Source organism: Schistocerca nitens, chromosome 3 (assembly GCF_023898315.1).
Source record: "Schistocerca nitens isolate TAMUIC-IGC-003100 chromosome 3, iqSchNite1.1, whole genome shotgun sequence".
Classification (NCBI taxonomy): domain Eukaryota; kingdom Metazoa; phylum Arthropoda; class Insecta; order Orthoptera; family Acrididae; genus Schistocerca; species Schistocerca nitens.
This window is the reverse complement of record NC_064616.1, coordinates 409152438-409168156: the sequence shown is the minus strand read 5'-3', so window position 1 is coordinate 409168156 and position 15719 is coordinate 409152438. Positions and strand designations below refer to the sequence as shown.

Genomic DNA, 15719 nt, shown 5'->3' with positions numbered 1-15719 from the left:
TCTGACAAAAACATATTTTTACATTTTAACTACAAAAGGTATCATAATTAAAAAGCCCCAGCAGAAAAAGAAATTACTATAGATGCAATATGTTCGTCACTTCCTACTAGACATAAGTACCAATGCAAATGTTATTTTTGCAGGTCACTTGATAATGGCAATAAGCCATAACAGGCTTGTCAAGTAAAATATTAAAAAAACATACTACTTTACTGCAGCTAGTCTTGGAGTATTCATTTTCATTAAGTCTTACAAATCCAATTCATATTCACAACTCAGGTGACTCAATCAATCAGATTTATTAGTAAGCTTTGAGTCTATCTCACTCTTCGCTATGGTCCATCTCATCAATTCATTGTCACTCATCAGCAGTAAGTTCAAAACCGATATAACAGTGCTATTTCATCAAGCACTTTCCTCAACCTACTTTTTATTCAACACTGAATATTTTGAATAAACTGATATTGGTGCCATAGGTCATCCTCTACCTTTCTGGTAGTAAACTTTTCTTTTATTGAAGACTCTGAGAAGAGGGCACTTGATTTGGCAGAATTAAACCAAAAGTTTTCTGCTGCTATGCAGATGATACGTTTGCAGTGTGGCCTCACAGTAAAGAAGAACTGTCACGCTTTTTGCAGCAATTTAATTCAATTCTCAAGAATATCCAATTTACAACTGAAGTGGAGAAGGTTGGCTGGCTGCTGTTTCTAGATGTTTTGCCACTGTAAGCCCACACATACACTCCTGTATTTGTAGACGTCTAGCTGCCACCATCCATCACAAGCTACGGGTGTCCTTCGAACTTTGGTGCACCTGGCACATAGTGTGTCTAACAGAGACAGCCTTGCAAAGGAGTTGAAACACTTACACTGGGTTCACAAATAATGGATGTCCTCCACATTGGATCAACACAGCTCTGAAAAGCAAGAAATGTAACCACCGATGAGAGCAAGATGACGAGTGGTTCAAATCCACGGTGTTCCTTCCATATGTCATCAATATTTCATCAAAATTAGGTGAATCCTCTCCACCATGAACCATGGACCTTGCCATTGGTGGGGAGGCTTGCGTGCCTCAGCGATACAGATGGCCGTACCGTAGGTGCAACCACAACGGAGGGGTATCTGTTGAGAGGCCAGACAAACATGTGGTTCCTGAAGAGGGGCAGCAGCCTTTTCAGTAGTTGCAGGGGCAACAGTCTGGATGATTGACTGATCTGGCCTTGTAACATTAACCAAAACGGCCTTGCTGTGCTGGTACTGCGAATGGCTGAAACCAAGGGGAAACTACAGCCGTAATTTTTCCCGAGGACATGCAGCTTTACTGTACGATTAAATGATGATGGCGTCCTCTTGGGTAAAATATTCCGGAGGTAAAATAGTCCCCCATTCGGATCTCCGGGGGGGGACTACTCAATAGGACATCATTATCAGGAGAAAAAAAACTGGCATTCTACGGATCAGAGCGAGGAATGTCAGATCCCTTAATCGGGCAGGTAGGTTAGAAACTTTAAAAAGGGAAATGGATAGGTTAAAGTTAGATATAGTGGGAATTAGTGAAGTTCGGTGGCAGGAGGAACAAGACTTTTGGTCAGGTGATTACAGGGTTACAAATACAAAATCAAATAGGGGTAATAATGAATCAAAAAATAGGAGTGCGGGTTAGCTACCACAAACAGCATAGTGAACGCATTATTGTGGCCAAGATAGACACGAAGCCCATGCCTACTACAGTAGTGCAAGTTTATATGCCAACTAGCTCTACAGATGAAGAAGAAATTGAAGAAATATATGACGAGATAAAAGAAATTATTCAGGTAGTGAAGGGAGACGAAAATTTAATAGTCATGGGTGACTGGAATTCGGTAGTAGGAAAAGGGAGAGAAGGAAACGTAGTAGGTGAATATGGATTGGGGGGGAAGAAATGAAAGAGGAAGCCGCCTTGTAGAATTTTGTACAGAGCATAACTTAATCATAGCTAACACTTGGTTCAAGAATCATAAAAGAAGGTTGTATACCTGGAGGAATCCTGGAGATACTAAAAGGTATCAGATAGATTATATAATGGTAAGACAGAGATTTAGGAACCAGGTTTTAAATTTTAAGACATTTCCAGGGGCAGATGTGGATTCCGACCACAATCTATTGGTTATGAACTGCAGATTGAAACTGAAGAAACTGCAAAAAGGTGGGAATTTAAGGAGATGGGACCTGGATAAACTGAAAGAACCAGAGGTTGTAGAGAGTTTCAGGGAGAGCAAAAGGGAACAATTGACAGGAATGGGGGAAAGAGATACAGTAGAAGAAGAATGGGTAGCTCTGAGGGATGAAGTAGTGAAGGCAGCAGAGGATCAAGTAGGTAAAAAGACGAGGGCTAATAGAAATCCTTGGGTAACAGAAGAAATATTGAATTTAATTGATGAAAGGAGAAAATATAAAAATGCAGTAAATGAAGCGGGCAAAAAGGAATACAAACGTCTCAAAAATGAGATCGACAGGAAGTGAAAAACGGCTAAGCAGGGATGGCTAGAGGACAAATGTAAGGATGTAGAGGCTTGTCTCACTAGGGGTAAGATAGATACTGCCTACAGGAAAATTAAAGAGACCTTTGGAGAGAAGAGAACCACTTGTATGAATATCAAGAGCTCAGATGGCAACCCAGTTCTAAGCAAAGAAGGGAAGGCAGAAAGGTGGAAGGAGTATATAGAGGGTTTATACAAGGGCGATGTACTTGAGGACAATATTATGGATATGGAAGAGGATGTAGATGAAGATGAAATGGGAGATACGATACTGTGTGAAGAGTTTGACAGATCACTGAAAGACCTGAGTTGAAACAAGGCCCCGGGAGTAGACAACATTCCATTAGAACTACTGATGGCCTTGGGAGAGCCAGTCATGACAAAACTCTACCATCTGGTGAGCAAGATGTATGAGACAGGCGAAATACCCACAGACTTCAAGAAGAATGTAATAATTCCAATCCCAAAGAAAGCAGGTGTTGACAGATGTGAAAATTACTGAACTATCTGTTTAATAAGTCACAGCTGCAAAATACTAACGCGAATTCTTTACAGACGAATGGAAAAACTGGTAGAAGCGGACCTCGGGGAAGATCAGTTAGGATTCCGTAGAAATGTTGGAACACGTGAGGCAGTACTAACCTTACGACTTATCTTAGAAGAAGGATTAAGAAAAGGCAAACCTACGTTTCTAGCATTTGTAGACTTAGAGAAAGCTTTTGACAACGTTAACTGGAATACTCTCTTTCAAATTCTGAAGGTGGCAGGGGTAAAATACAGGGAGCGAAAGGCTATTTACAATTTGTACAGAAACCAGATGTCAGTTATAAGAGTCGAGGGGCATGAAAGGGAAGCAGTGGTTGGGAAAGGATTGAGACAGGGTTGTAGCCTCTCCCCGATGTTATTCAATCTGTATATTGAGCAAGCAGTAAAGGAAACAAAAGAAAAATTCGAAGTAGGTATTAAAATTCATGGAGAAGAAGTAAAAACTTTGAGGTTCACCGATGACATTGTAATTCTGTCAGAGACAGCAAAGGACTTGGAAGAGCAGTTGAACGGAATGGACAGTGTCTTGAAAGGAGGATATAAGATGAGCATCAACAAAAGCAAAACGAGGATAATGGAATGTAGTCAAATTAAATCGGGTGATGCTGAGGGGATTAGATTAGGAAATGAGACACTTGAAGTAGTAAAGGAGTTTTGCTATTTAGGGAGTAAAATAACTGATGATGGTCGAAGTAGAGAGGATATAAAATGTAGACTGGCAATGGCAAGGAAATCGTTTCTGAAGAAGAGAAATTTGTTAACATTGAGTATAGATTTAAGTGTCAGGAAGTCGTTTCTGAAAGTATTTGTATGGAGTGTAGCCATGTATGGAAGTGAAACATGGACGATAACCAGTTTGGACAAGAAGAGAATAGAAGCTTTCGAAATGTGGTGCTACAGAAGAATGCTGAAGATAAGGTGGGTAGATCACGTAACTAATGAGGAGGTATTGAATAGGATTGGGGAGAAGAGAAGTTTGTGGCACAACTTGACTAGAAGAAGGGATCGGTTGGTAAGACATGTTTTGAGGCATCAAGGGATCACAAATTTAGCATTGGAGGGCAGCGTGGAGGGTAAAAATCGTAGAGGGAGACCAAGAGATGAATACACTAAGCAGATTCAGAAGGATGTAGGTTGCAGTAGGTACTGGGAGATGAAGAAGCTTGCACAGGATAGAGTAGCATGGAGAGCTGCATCAAACCAGTCTCAGGACTGAAGACCACAACAACAACAACAACAACAAAAACAACAGGTGAATCCTAAGGAAACATAAAGCAATCTTCTGGCCGCCTACAAAGACTTGTTCTCTTCTCAGCTCAGTGAAAGATGATCTGGGATTGCGGATGGCTGGAAACTACAGAATATCTTCACATCACAGCAAAGTCTACACTGTTCAGAGAACACACAGAGTATGTGAAAGGTGCATTGAACATTAATGCCACACTCTCCTTTCGTAGCCCTGTAAGTCAGCCACAGTCAAGCATTTATCTCCACAGGAAATTCTATAGATTATTCTGCCACAGAAATCCTGGCCTCAGCAAGATCCTTTAAGGATTCAATTATTACAATCTCAATCTGATTATGTCTATTTTGTCACTCTCTGCTAGATAAAATTAAATAGGTTTTTCTAATATTGCAGCAAGCAAAATAAGCGAGACTTTTATTGCACAAATGGTCATTTTTATGTACTTTGTTTACACAAATAACGTGACATAATATAAGTCACGAAGTGCCAATATCAAATGCCTATTAGGTTTACTACAGGCAATAGAATCAAGCAACTGCTAGCCGAGGACTGTACAACTGGTCTTTAATAGTGCAGCGCTCTGGCAAAAATTTGGCAAAATTTCATTTTCTTGGATACAGCAAGAAGATATTATGTAATCTTTCTTACTTGTAATTCCTGTTAGTCATTTATTTCCACTCTGGTAGACTGAATCTATGGATTCTGTTAATAATTATAACAATGCTGATCTTTCGCACACCCAGTCAACCACATAAGCAAACAGTATTGACATTCACCCATTCGGGTTTATTTGGCTCAGCTCGTATAGCCCTACCTCCTTTTTATCTGCAGGAAAGCTTTTTATTTGTAGATGAGACGGCTATTCCCCTGGCAGAAACATCACATACACTATGTATCCATTCAAAAATCAACTTATAATTCATTCAGAAAACAACTTAGAATGTGTTCAAAAACCAACAAGAATGCATTACAAAATCATATGAATATTCAGTAGACCAATGTGCACTGAATACAGCAGGTCATCAGCAGTGCATTTGTGAAACAAGTACTTTTTTTTTTCCTTCAAGAATATGAATTTTGAACCCCTGAAATTCCCACCTGGGGCAGATACCCAGTCTGCAATGATTGAGGAATCAGTATATTTCTGTGCACAGGGAATGGGCTCTCATTGATGATACATAGTGTTCCCAGCACTCCAGATTATTCTTGTTTATTAAAAATTGTACCCTTACTCAATGTACCTTCAACACAATTAAATGTTCCACAGAAGGAATGCATATGTGTCATCAAAGCACCTGCCAATGCTCTCCAATAGCTGCAGGTATTTCTTTCTGCCCATCAGGGCACAGGTTTCTCGAGTGGTGGGAGGGCACAATGAATAGAGGATTCTTGTTTCCACAGCATGTACAGTATAATTTTGTCAATAGCATCCTTTATCACTCTTTCGATTTCCTTCTGTTGACTGGTTTCAGATATTGCTTTCGAGGTGAAAGCTTGCCAGTTGGCTTTTCTAAATGATTAGCACGGTCAAATTCTGATGATCAATAGTTTGGGAAGGTAAAGACGTGTGTCCAACAGCAAGTTGACTTCTGAAAGTCAGTTGTAGAAGCTATTTCTACTAGTCCTTTTATGTGGAAACATCCCCAGCAAGTGTACTTTTGCAAGTTTCATCAACTTCCATTAGCAGGTTCATGGAAACCGTTTCTTGCATCTTGTGTTTAACAGCAGTGTGGTGTCAAGAAGTGAGAAATACATGCAGACCAGTGAAAGAAAACAACTTTTTATCAGGAAAGTTGAGTGCTTTCCTATATTGTGGGATGTAAATGGCTAAGTACTATGGGACTTAATATCTGAGGTCATCAGTCCCCTAGACTGAGAACTACTTAAACCTAACTAACCTAAGGACATCACACACATCCATGCCCGAGGCAGGATTCGAACCTGTGACCATAGCAGCAGTGCAATTCTCGACTGAAGTGCCTAGAATCGCTCGGCCAAAGCAGCCAGCTGTGGGATGTGCATATAGATTTGAAAAATAGGGTTAAAGGTACACTGCACTATAAAATATTGTAGCAGAATTATTTTGATACAACAGATAATGCAATATGTAAAAAAAAAGTTCACAATTTGCAGGCTCTGTATGGGCAATAAATTAATCAAGTGTTTCCTGTAATCTTAAATATGTATGCCGCAGTATCCTTTCCTTTACAGAATCAATTTTTGCCCAAGCAAATTGCACAAGCGAATTTGTGCAAGTTTTTATACTAATGTAAATATCTCTGCAAGTTCTTGTGGAAGGTACTTCCTAATGGACACACACTGATAAGAAAATGGTCAATGTGGCAATGGATGTCCCATCAGATTGGGGGAGCTGTTCAGGCTACAGATTGTAATATCTATGGTGGAATACGATCAACATGTGTGATGAAGTGTGAATTCTGGCGGCTCAACTCTGGCTCAGAAATTAATAGCTCTGTTGACTGACCCTTACTGGATGTGGTTTTTGTTGCCAACACATTGTGGGTATTTCAGTCCCCCAGTGGCAAGAAAGGCGGAGACATTAGTTCTACTAGGTCTGCCAGCTTGTGATATGGTATGTTTCTATCTGGGAGAAGTAGATATTAGATACTGTTCCCCTTAACGGACAAATGGACTTGCACTGCCACAGCTTCCAATCCATAGGTTAGTGGCACTTGCTCACTGATGGTGTCTGACTGTATCAGTATGTAGGGACCTCCAGATGTCTTCTTGCTGTTAGTGTGAATATAACAATATATGTTGTAGTTATCATCACTTGGGAATTTGATTTCTGAATACCATTTCTCATGTACTGTCATACAGACAGCAGGGTAAGTAGCCATCTGTTAACAGAATTCAGCCAGCTGGAGAGTCTCTTGATGGTACATCAGATTTGGTTTTGTGAATACAGTGAAGGGGAAGGTGGTACAAGTTACGTTAATAGTGGTTTGTGTACAATCTGAGGATGCAGTTCTTCTGCAGTTTTCATAGGCTAAACATCAGGGGCGATTGAGCTGGATTGGCTGGTACTGCCAAATTTAGTTTCATTTTCAATTTTTCCTTCCTGTCCCTGCAAGACTTCTGTTTCTGTGAGCACTTTCCTGTCATGACTTCTGGGATGGAAGATGATTATTTCTTTCTATTACTTGCAGTCTGTGGCTCTTTCAGCCACTGGCTGTTAGTCTGGTGATATATTTCATTCTGAAAGGGGGAGACGGTGACTTGGCATGTGATGCTTGAGGAAAATTAGGTGTGTCTGGTTCCACTAATGATGTCATTGCCACCCATGCTATGAGTTTGAGGTCAAAGGAGGTCGCGTCCTCTCATTCAGTTGGACAACATTCTTTGATGTGCGACTAGAGCAAGGAGTTAAAGCTTTGAGATTTAGTACTCTGTCGTACTAGGTGCAGATTTTGTCACTATGTCTGCAAAATTTGATGTCATACCGATAAGGTGGGGCCATTCAAATGTTTCCGTTGAATTTCAATACAATATTCGGTTCAGTGTTTTATATTCTAGGACCATCATATTATTCTAGACATGAAATGGAATGTGATACTGATAAAGCAAAAAAAAGAAAAATCTGACAATACGGATAAAATTTGAGTTTCCAATGACTGGCAAATAGGCTATAAAATTTCCTAACACACTGCCAATGTACTATATTGTCAATTTTGTCTGATTAAATATTTTAAATGTATGATAAGTTTAATTTTTTTAGGACGATTTTCCCTTGTAATGAAAGTACCTTCTTCTATAATGTCATTGATCACCCCTCATATTGCATTTCTTCTAAGCCATTAAAACAAATGGATTTCGCAGAAGAACTTTACACACTTACAAGAAAATAAAATCAACAAAGACTAAAGAACACTGCAGAAGGCACAAACCATATGAGTCATAAAAAATGAGCATAAGAAACGACACAAAATGGCTGCTATGCACTTGGGAGAAAACTAGCAGTTTGAGGAAAATTCTCAAAGTAATTTCCTCACTGTTGCCAACCGTGTGTGTATGGCTTTTTAGCCACTGCTTAAATAGTGTATTGTTTGTCAGAAACTGAAGAAGCCTGATGTACACTGTGTAATGGGACTGTCTCCTGCATAATATGATGACCATTTCCAATTTCAGCTACTGCTACTTTCTGTGCTGTCAGGTGTACAGCTTGGATGCTCATTTTTATGAGCACACACATGATGAATTCTCACTGCTGCTCGAACAGACCCGAAACTTTGATGCAACAAGCTCAGACATGTCTTATACAAAATTTACATTAAAAAATATCTTAACACTGTAAAACAGTGAACTACTTTAGTGTTTCTTACGCAGAGATAGATTTTCTATCCACAAAACCAATTCTCCATAAGAAGACTATTTTCGAATTTGTGTGTACACTTACCCTTATCGCACCGATTACAGGTGTCCCGCCTCGCAAAGTTAATATTGCCACACCTGAAAAAGTAAGACAGAATATAATACACACTTAACAGAAATTCAGAAGAATAAGACTAATGCTTGTACCAATGATAAAGAAAGAACATAAATAGCTGCAAACTACTTCAGGTGGATTACAGCTAAGTGTGTAATAGGTCACTGAAGTCGGGGAGCTTCATATAACATTTTGTAAATGCCAGACCACACTGATGTATCCATCTATCAATTTGGATGAACCCTAACTAAAACCAGACATCACTTTTCACAATTTCAGCAATGTCTCCCAGTAAACTGAATCTTCTCATTCCTTGCAAGAGAACATTAAATAGCATTCACAGCATAGGCCGGATAAAGAGAAATATTCAATACGAGTCATGAGCTTTGACCAGTGACAGGAAATGTGACAAATGCCTTAAACAACATAGCAACTGTAATGCGATATCAGTGGTGCCTTTTTTTTTTCCTACTCCTTTCTGTATAATAATTACAGAAAGGTAATCTGAGTGCAGACTGGCTTTCTCCCTTGTGTTTACAGTCAGACTGACATTTCTTGTTAGTTGAAATTTCACACCTTGGAACTGATTTCTTCCAATAAGAGCTCTCAATGTCTTACACAAATTGCCCACTGTTGCCAATGTGCTGTAACACATCAATGAACTCGTAGCTTACTGTTTGAATCATGCATAGTAGCTGATACATTCAGTAGCCAGCAGTCTGTATGACTATCATTAATGTCAGTGTACAAGACCAGGACTACATACTTGCTGTTTGCTAAAGCCATAACTGATGAGATGGACTGCTGATAGTCGTAGCAGCAATACTGCAATGATGCATGGAAGATCTCACCCAACGAGTGTTTTTAATTAGACCATGGCATGTGAATACCACAGGGTCACAAGTTTACAGGGGTCATGAAAAATTACATAAAGGAGTATATATACAGGGACGGAAGTATTTGAAGTTTTAAACAGATGAACAATGTATTATGTGAGACACACATTTAACCACATACTTCCAAACTAACTTGTTTCTGAGCCAAAAATATTACATGTGACTGACTGACAACAAAATATGGCAATTCACCAGAGTGTGAAAATAATTTTGATTGTAAAAGTGGTAGAATTAAAACTGTTTTGAATTAAGAACACACTAGAATTTTCCAATTCATTTTAGGACTAAGAATATAGAATCTTCAACTTAACTGATTATTTAAATAACTGTCATTCTCAAAAGATTTTCATTTCATTGTTATTAGGTCTTCAATGTCTTACCAACATAGATGCTATTAAAGACTGGGCATTGCCTCAAAGTACAAGCAAGCATGAGTAATCAGTCATGATTACTTAAATAATGAATTACTGAGCAGTGCATAGCACGTTATAGTGAATGATGTGTGTGTTGTGCTTTGTTTCCAAGTTGTTTTTGGGTACCTTAATGTGTCATTTGACATTAACTGAATGGGTGAGGCTGCCACTGGACAAGTTTGTACCAGTATGATAGTGAGTTACTTTGATTTTGCCTATTGTGGGAGATGGATTCATGCACAAGTTTAGTATTATTAGTGCTGTATGTTTCTTATGGTCAGCAATTTAATAGTGTTTTCCTTTTTTGACGGTAAAGATAAATGTAAGAATAGGTTATTGCATGTTGCAATGCGCACAGATATGGTGTGTATGAATAGTTCTTTACGTATATCAAAATAGTTGATGATGCAAGATTCCCAAGTGTGTTTCTTGTTACAGTTTGGTAATTTTGTTGCACTGTGGTTTATCGACATTGATTTACCATTGTTTGTTAGGTTATGTTTTTGATATTAGTTATGCAAATGAGTTTTGGCTGCTTGTACTGTTGACTCCATTTTAGATGGATAGGGCAGATGAAGGTTTGGATAATGGATCTGACAAGTTGTATGTATTGGTTTTTGGTACTGTGGCCTTCGTGTTAGCTGCCACAGAGGTCAAGGGAAATTTGCAATATCAGATTTTGGAGTTCTGTGAGAGTTCTTGGTATGAAGGGCTGCACATGAGCTGTATGGGTCAAGACGAAATTTGCAGTACCGGGTTTTAAACTGTATGCGCATTCCTTCCATCAAGAGCCGAGTTTCAGCTAGATATATCAAGCAAAATTTACGATACCAATGGTTTCGTTTTTGCATTTTTAGGTTCTGCTGAAAGTTGAGAATATAGTGTTGTCAATTTTTGGTTACTATTTGTTTTGGAATGGTGTCATTCTTACTGTAGTAATATTCCATCTGTCTTCCCCCCCCCCCCACCACCACCACCACCACCACCACCACCACCACCACCACCACCACCACCACCTCCTTCTCAAAACTTCTACTTCCTTCAGTAGGCCTGTTTGTTTCATTTCACTTTGAAGGTTAAATATTTCAGTGTTCTATGTTTATTCGCAAGTGTAATGAGTCATGCTATGCTCGCCATACTATATATGCCTTTAATAGGAGTGTCCGTCATCTGGGATTACGGAAGTGTCTGATTCCACCCGTCTGCTTTGACACATGATGTCGTCAATATGGCGGAAATGGCTATTCTAAGTGTCCCCAATATGGCGCCTATGATGTCACTACACACACACATGGCAACAAACACAATAATACACATAAATAAGACAACAACATCTTCCTCCTAAAATACAATCAAAATAGCAGGACAAATGTAGGAAATGGGTTTCTTTTGGGAGGGGACAAGCTAAATATAACAGTTATATATTTAAAAAAAAAAAAAAAAAAAAAAAAAAAAAAAAAAAAAAAAAGAACGCAATCCCAAAGCACACAAAAAGGCGAACACAAAAATAATTACAATATCTATAGGAATCGAACACTTCCCTTGACCTATATAGGTCAACCGCAGCTGACGATACCAAAACACCAATACCTACAGCAAAAACTACGGAAATTGGAATCAGACACTGCTGATGATACCAGAACAGCAGTACCTACGTATAAAACTACAAAAAATGGAATCAGTCATTTCCCTTGACCTTTATAGGTCAACCACAAGTATTGATATGAAAAAACCAACACCTACAACTTCGAAAAACAAAACCAAAACCACAACACCTCAAAAATTCAAAAGTCAAACATCCCTACATAAATTAAAAGACATTCAATACACAATAAATACACAGAACATTACAACAAACAGTCCCAAAAAAACAATTACTTATCACCAACAGATACAAGATGACATCTACAAACACAACCAACTCAAACTCCGCAATGACGACATCATACACAACACCCTTATGTCATGGGTCAAAGCAGATGGGTGGAATTGGATGCTTCCGTTGAGCCTTGTCATCTTAGGAGGCAAGAATTCAGCAACAGCCATTTTGCTACCACTAACTTGACATCATCTGCAAGCACTTTAGACTGAGATTTAAATCGTGCTCTTCCTAGACACTAAATGTTCTAAAACACAGAAGCACATATCCCTGGGTTAACATCTACAGTACTATAAGCTCTTATCTCATTGAGAATCCATAAAACACTAATTTTGTGTCAGTAATAAGCCTGCACTAATTTGGAATGCAGATTTTAATACTACAATTGGTGCGTTTTGAAAAATGACAATAAATCCGGTGCTGCACCACTAGTATGGTTACATATCAACTAAAATAAACAGGATATATGAGAATTTTTATGTAAAAAAAAAAAAAAAAATCAATGTCACAAGAAATCAAGTTAGTATGTGATAGCCCTCACTTTTGTGGAAAACTACTTATACACTCTACAGGGCAATGGATAAAGTGTTCTGAAAATTATCCAGGTGGATCCTCAGTCATGATAATTATCGGTTTGTGGGGCGCTCAACTGCACGGTCATCAGCGCCCGTACAACGTCCCAATTTTTCAAAGTCCAAGTTTTACACAATCCCATTTAGCCACTGCCACAAATGAAGATGATGAAATGATGGGGACAACACAAACACCCAGTCCTCAGGCAGAGAAGATCCCTAACTTGGCTGGGAATAGAACTCGGGAGCCCGTGATCCAGAGGTAGCAATGTTAGCCACTAGACCACAAGCTGCGGATGGATCCTCCGTGGGCAAGCAGATCATCATCTTCCTCTATAACCTGCTACAGTCGCCTCCAGGGAATTAGAGAGAAAATTTTGAGAGTAATATCAGTTGTGAAAATGCATGATCACTGAGTTAGGAAAAAAATGACAGAAGTAAGCAACCATATCATTTAAAACAACGATCACAGTATTCAATGGTGGTAATTCAGGACTACTTAGAAAAGCTAAATCTGGACGATGATACATAAACTAACTCCACTCTGTCAAATGCAGATATAGGAGGAAAACACCGTGGTTCACCAGTATTTATGTTTGATGCAGTTAGTTATCCACTACAGAGGTCATCAGTTACTTTTGCACATACATACATACATAGTTAAATGTGTGTAGAGCATAAATTTTTTAGTTACATATGTTTCTAAAGATAAAGACGAAAGAGACGAGTTTGATCCGTGTATGAGGAAGCCGTGTTATTCTGTATAGCATACTTTAAGAATTATACTATTCCAACTAGTCAGACTTAATCATCTTAAAATACAGATGTTCGTATTTAGAACATTTCTTACATTTCGTTTGACGATATAGTAAATAGATCAAGTGTTTTGCATCTGAAAATACCGTTACAGCACAGTGAAGTTACTGAAACAACCCAAATATAAAACACAACACAACGTTTGAGTAAAATCGGAATTTAAATTAACTAATGAATCTACACAATAGGGCCTACCGGTTTCCGGCTCACAACAGAGTAGACGTTGTAGAGGTTTGAGTACCACTGGAAATACGTATTTAATACGATTTTAACGTTTGTACGCTCACAAATATTCATATGTGATGAAACTTAAATTTCAGTATGGGTATTCTCATTGAAGATCCATGATAAAGTACAGTACTGCAAACAGTAAGTTCACACACATTTCAAAGAAAGAACATTAGGCTAAATCTCAGACCCTCGAGTTGTGAATGGATCTGTATAGGGGAAACACTAATAGGCGGAAACTACTGTCCATTGGTGTGTCTTTCACGGATGAATGAACAGATCTTTACGATTTCTCTTCGAATGTCACGCAATGCAACACCAAATTACGATTATCGGGTATTTCCTAGATTAGTTTATGCTGCGCTGCAATTTGGAATTTAATCCAGGCACTGATCGGTGCCGGGGTAAACAATCACTATAGAATACACTGGATAGACGGGGGGGGGGGGGGGGGGGGGAGGCATGTTTTACCCGCGTCAAAATTAAATGACGAAAGTTCTGCTTGTAAAGCGATGGCGGTAAATAGTTTGAAATACCAACAAATGAACCATGAATATTAACGATGACAAAAGGCAGAGGGAATAGTTAACACATTACCTCAGTGTTATTTGTTTTACTTACTGAGGATCACTGCATATCCAATCACCTTCGCTCATTTTAAATCGACTGTTACCCGATGCCGTGTCCATACTTTGTCTCAAATCGTTACGACGGAATAGAAATTTTTAAGATTTTAATTTGTGTTGCTAAATTTAGTCGTATATCAAAGAAATCCCCACTCTTCTGTTCCCAAACAATCACCACAAACTTCCATTCCGTGCCCCTTCCACCCACAATTAATGAAACAACGATTAAATCTGGCAACACTGGTTTCATAGATATATTTTTTGGCCCACAGCTGAAATTGCTGTCACAGCACCATTTTATGATAGTATGTTTTTTGCGTTCGTTGGTTCCGATAATCGTATTGTCCTCAATGTATTTTATGTTTTATATGTAAGAATTACGGAGTAAAATTTAAGCTTACTTTTTATTGCAACATCAAATCAGCAACTTCAATGCAACGACATTTTCATTTTTCTTCAAGTTTAGAGAAAACTCAGCGTTCGTCTAATGGTATATCACCCGTTTGGCACAGTAAATGTGACGACAACCTCTCTTTTTCCAAACGAGGTAGGTTTAAATTCTCGTTAACATAAGGAAAGCTAATATCGGGGGCAACTCCGATGCTGTGTTATTTTTCAGATTTAAAGTTATAAATATGCGAACGGCATTAGAGCTCGGTGCAAACATTCATAAATATATTAAATGAGATGTTAATAATTGATTACCACTTTTGCTGTTAAAATATTCTTCTAAAGTTCTGAAAAAGGTAACTGACGAACATTATTACTGCGAAGATGAACAAATGTTCTTGAATACTTCACAATTTATATTCCATAAGAACACTCCAGTGAGATCTATATTACTAAGTGACTACCCAGGAACTAAATGCCAGTTGCATATTGCCTGTCTAACGAATTCCAGAGGCAACAAGAATTTGATTTTCAATATTTCACGTAATTATTGACGGAATTCAAAAATTTAAAATGCCGTCGCTGTCTACTCACTAAGAGCTATAATATTAAAAGTTTAACACGAAGCAAGTATTGCAGTTAAAAACTATATTTGTCTTCAGGCAGCATAGCTGATGGCATGCAAATACCTGGACTTTATTCATCTAGTGTTTGAGAATGATAGCACTTAGCGAATGTACCTGCAAAATCAAATCATTGTGTGCCACATAGTTTAAGAGATATGACATCACCGACATTTAGGTGTGTGAAAAACTAGGTTCTGCTTAAAATGGCCCACAGTAAAACTTTAACATCAGGCATGACGTTTTAATAAATTACTTTACAGAGGCTATTTGTCACACATTTTGCAGACAGACTACGTATATTACTCAATGTACCTGCCAAATTATATCACTGTACGACACATAGTTCAGAATATATGACATCATAATCACTGATGTCGGCCGAGGTGGTCTCGCGGTTCTAGGCGCTCAGTTCGGAACCGCGCGACTGCTACGGTCGCAGGTTCGAATCCTGCCTCGGGCATGGATGTGTGTGATGCTTTAGGTTAGTTAGGTTTAAGTAGTTCTAAGTTCTAG

General features: G+C 38.6%; 1 protein-coding gene across 4 annotated transcripts in view; it reads right to left on the bottom strand.

Annotated features, from left to right (window-relative positions):
• LOC126248351 (zinc finger Ran-binding domain-containing protein 2) overlaps positions 1-14411 on the bottom strand; it is a 72992-nt gene extending 58581 nt beyond the window's left edge. For 3 of the 4 annotated variants that reach the window (XM_049949264.1, XM_049949263.1, XM_049949265.1), the window contains exons 1-2: positions 14186-14411; positions 8731-8783 (exon numbers count right to left, since the gene is read on the bottom strand). In XM_049949264.1, coding sequence (XP_049805221.1) covers positions 8731-8783; positions 14186-14253 — 121 coding nt within the window. In that variant the 5' untranslated portion in view covers positions 14254-14411. The remainder of the gene's footprint in view (positions 1-8730; positions 8784-14185) is intronic. The other variant, XM_049949262.1, reaches the window with a different exon arrangement.
• Positions 14412-15719: the final 1308 nt, after the last annotated feature.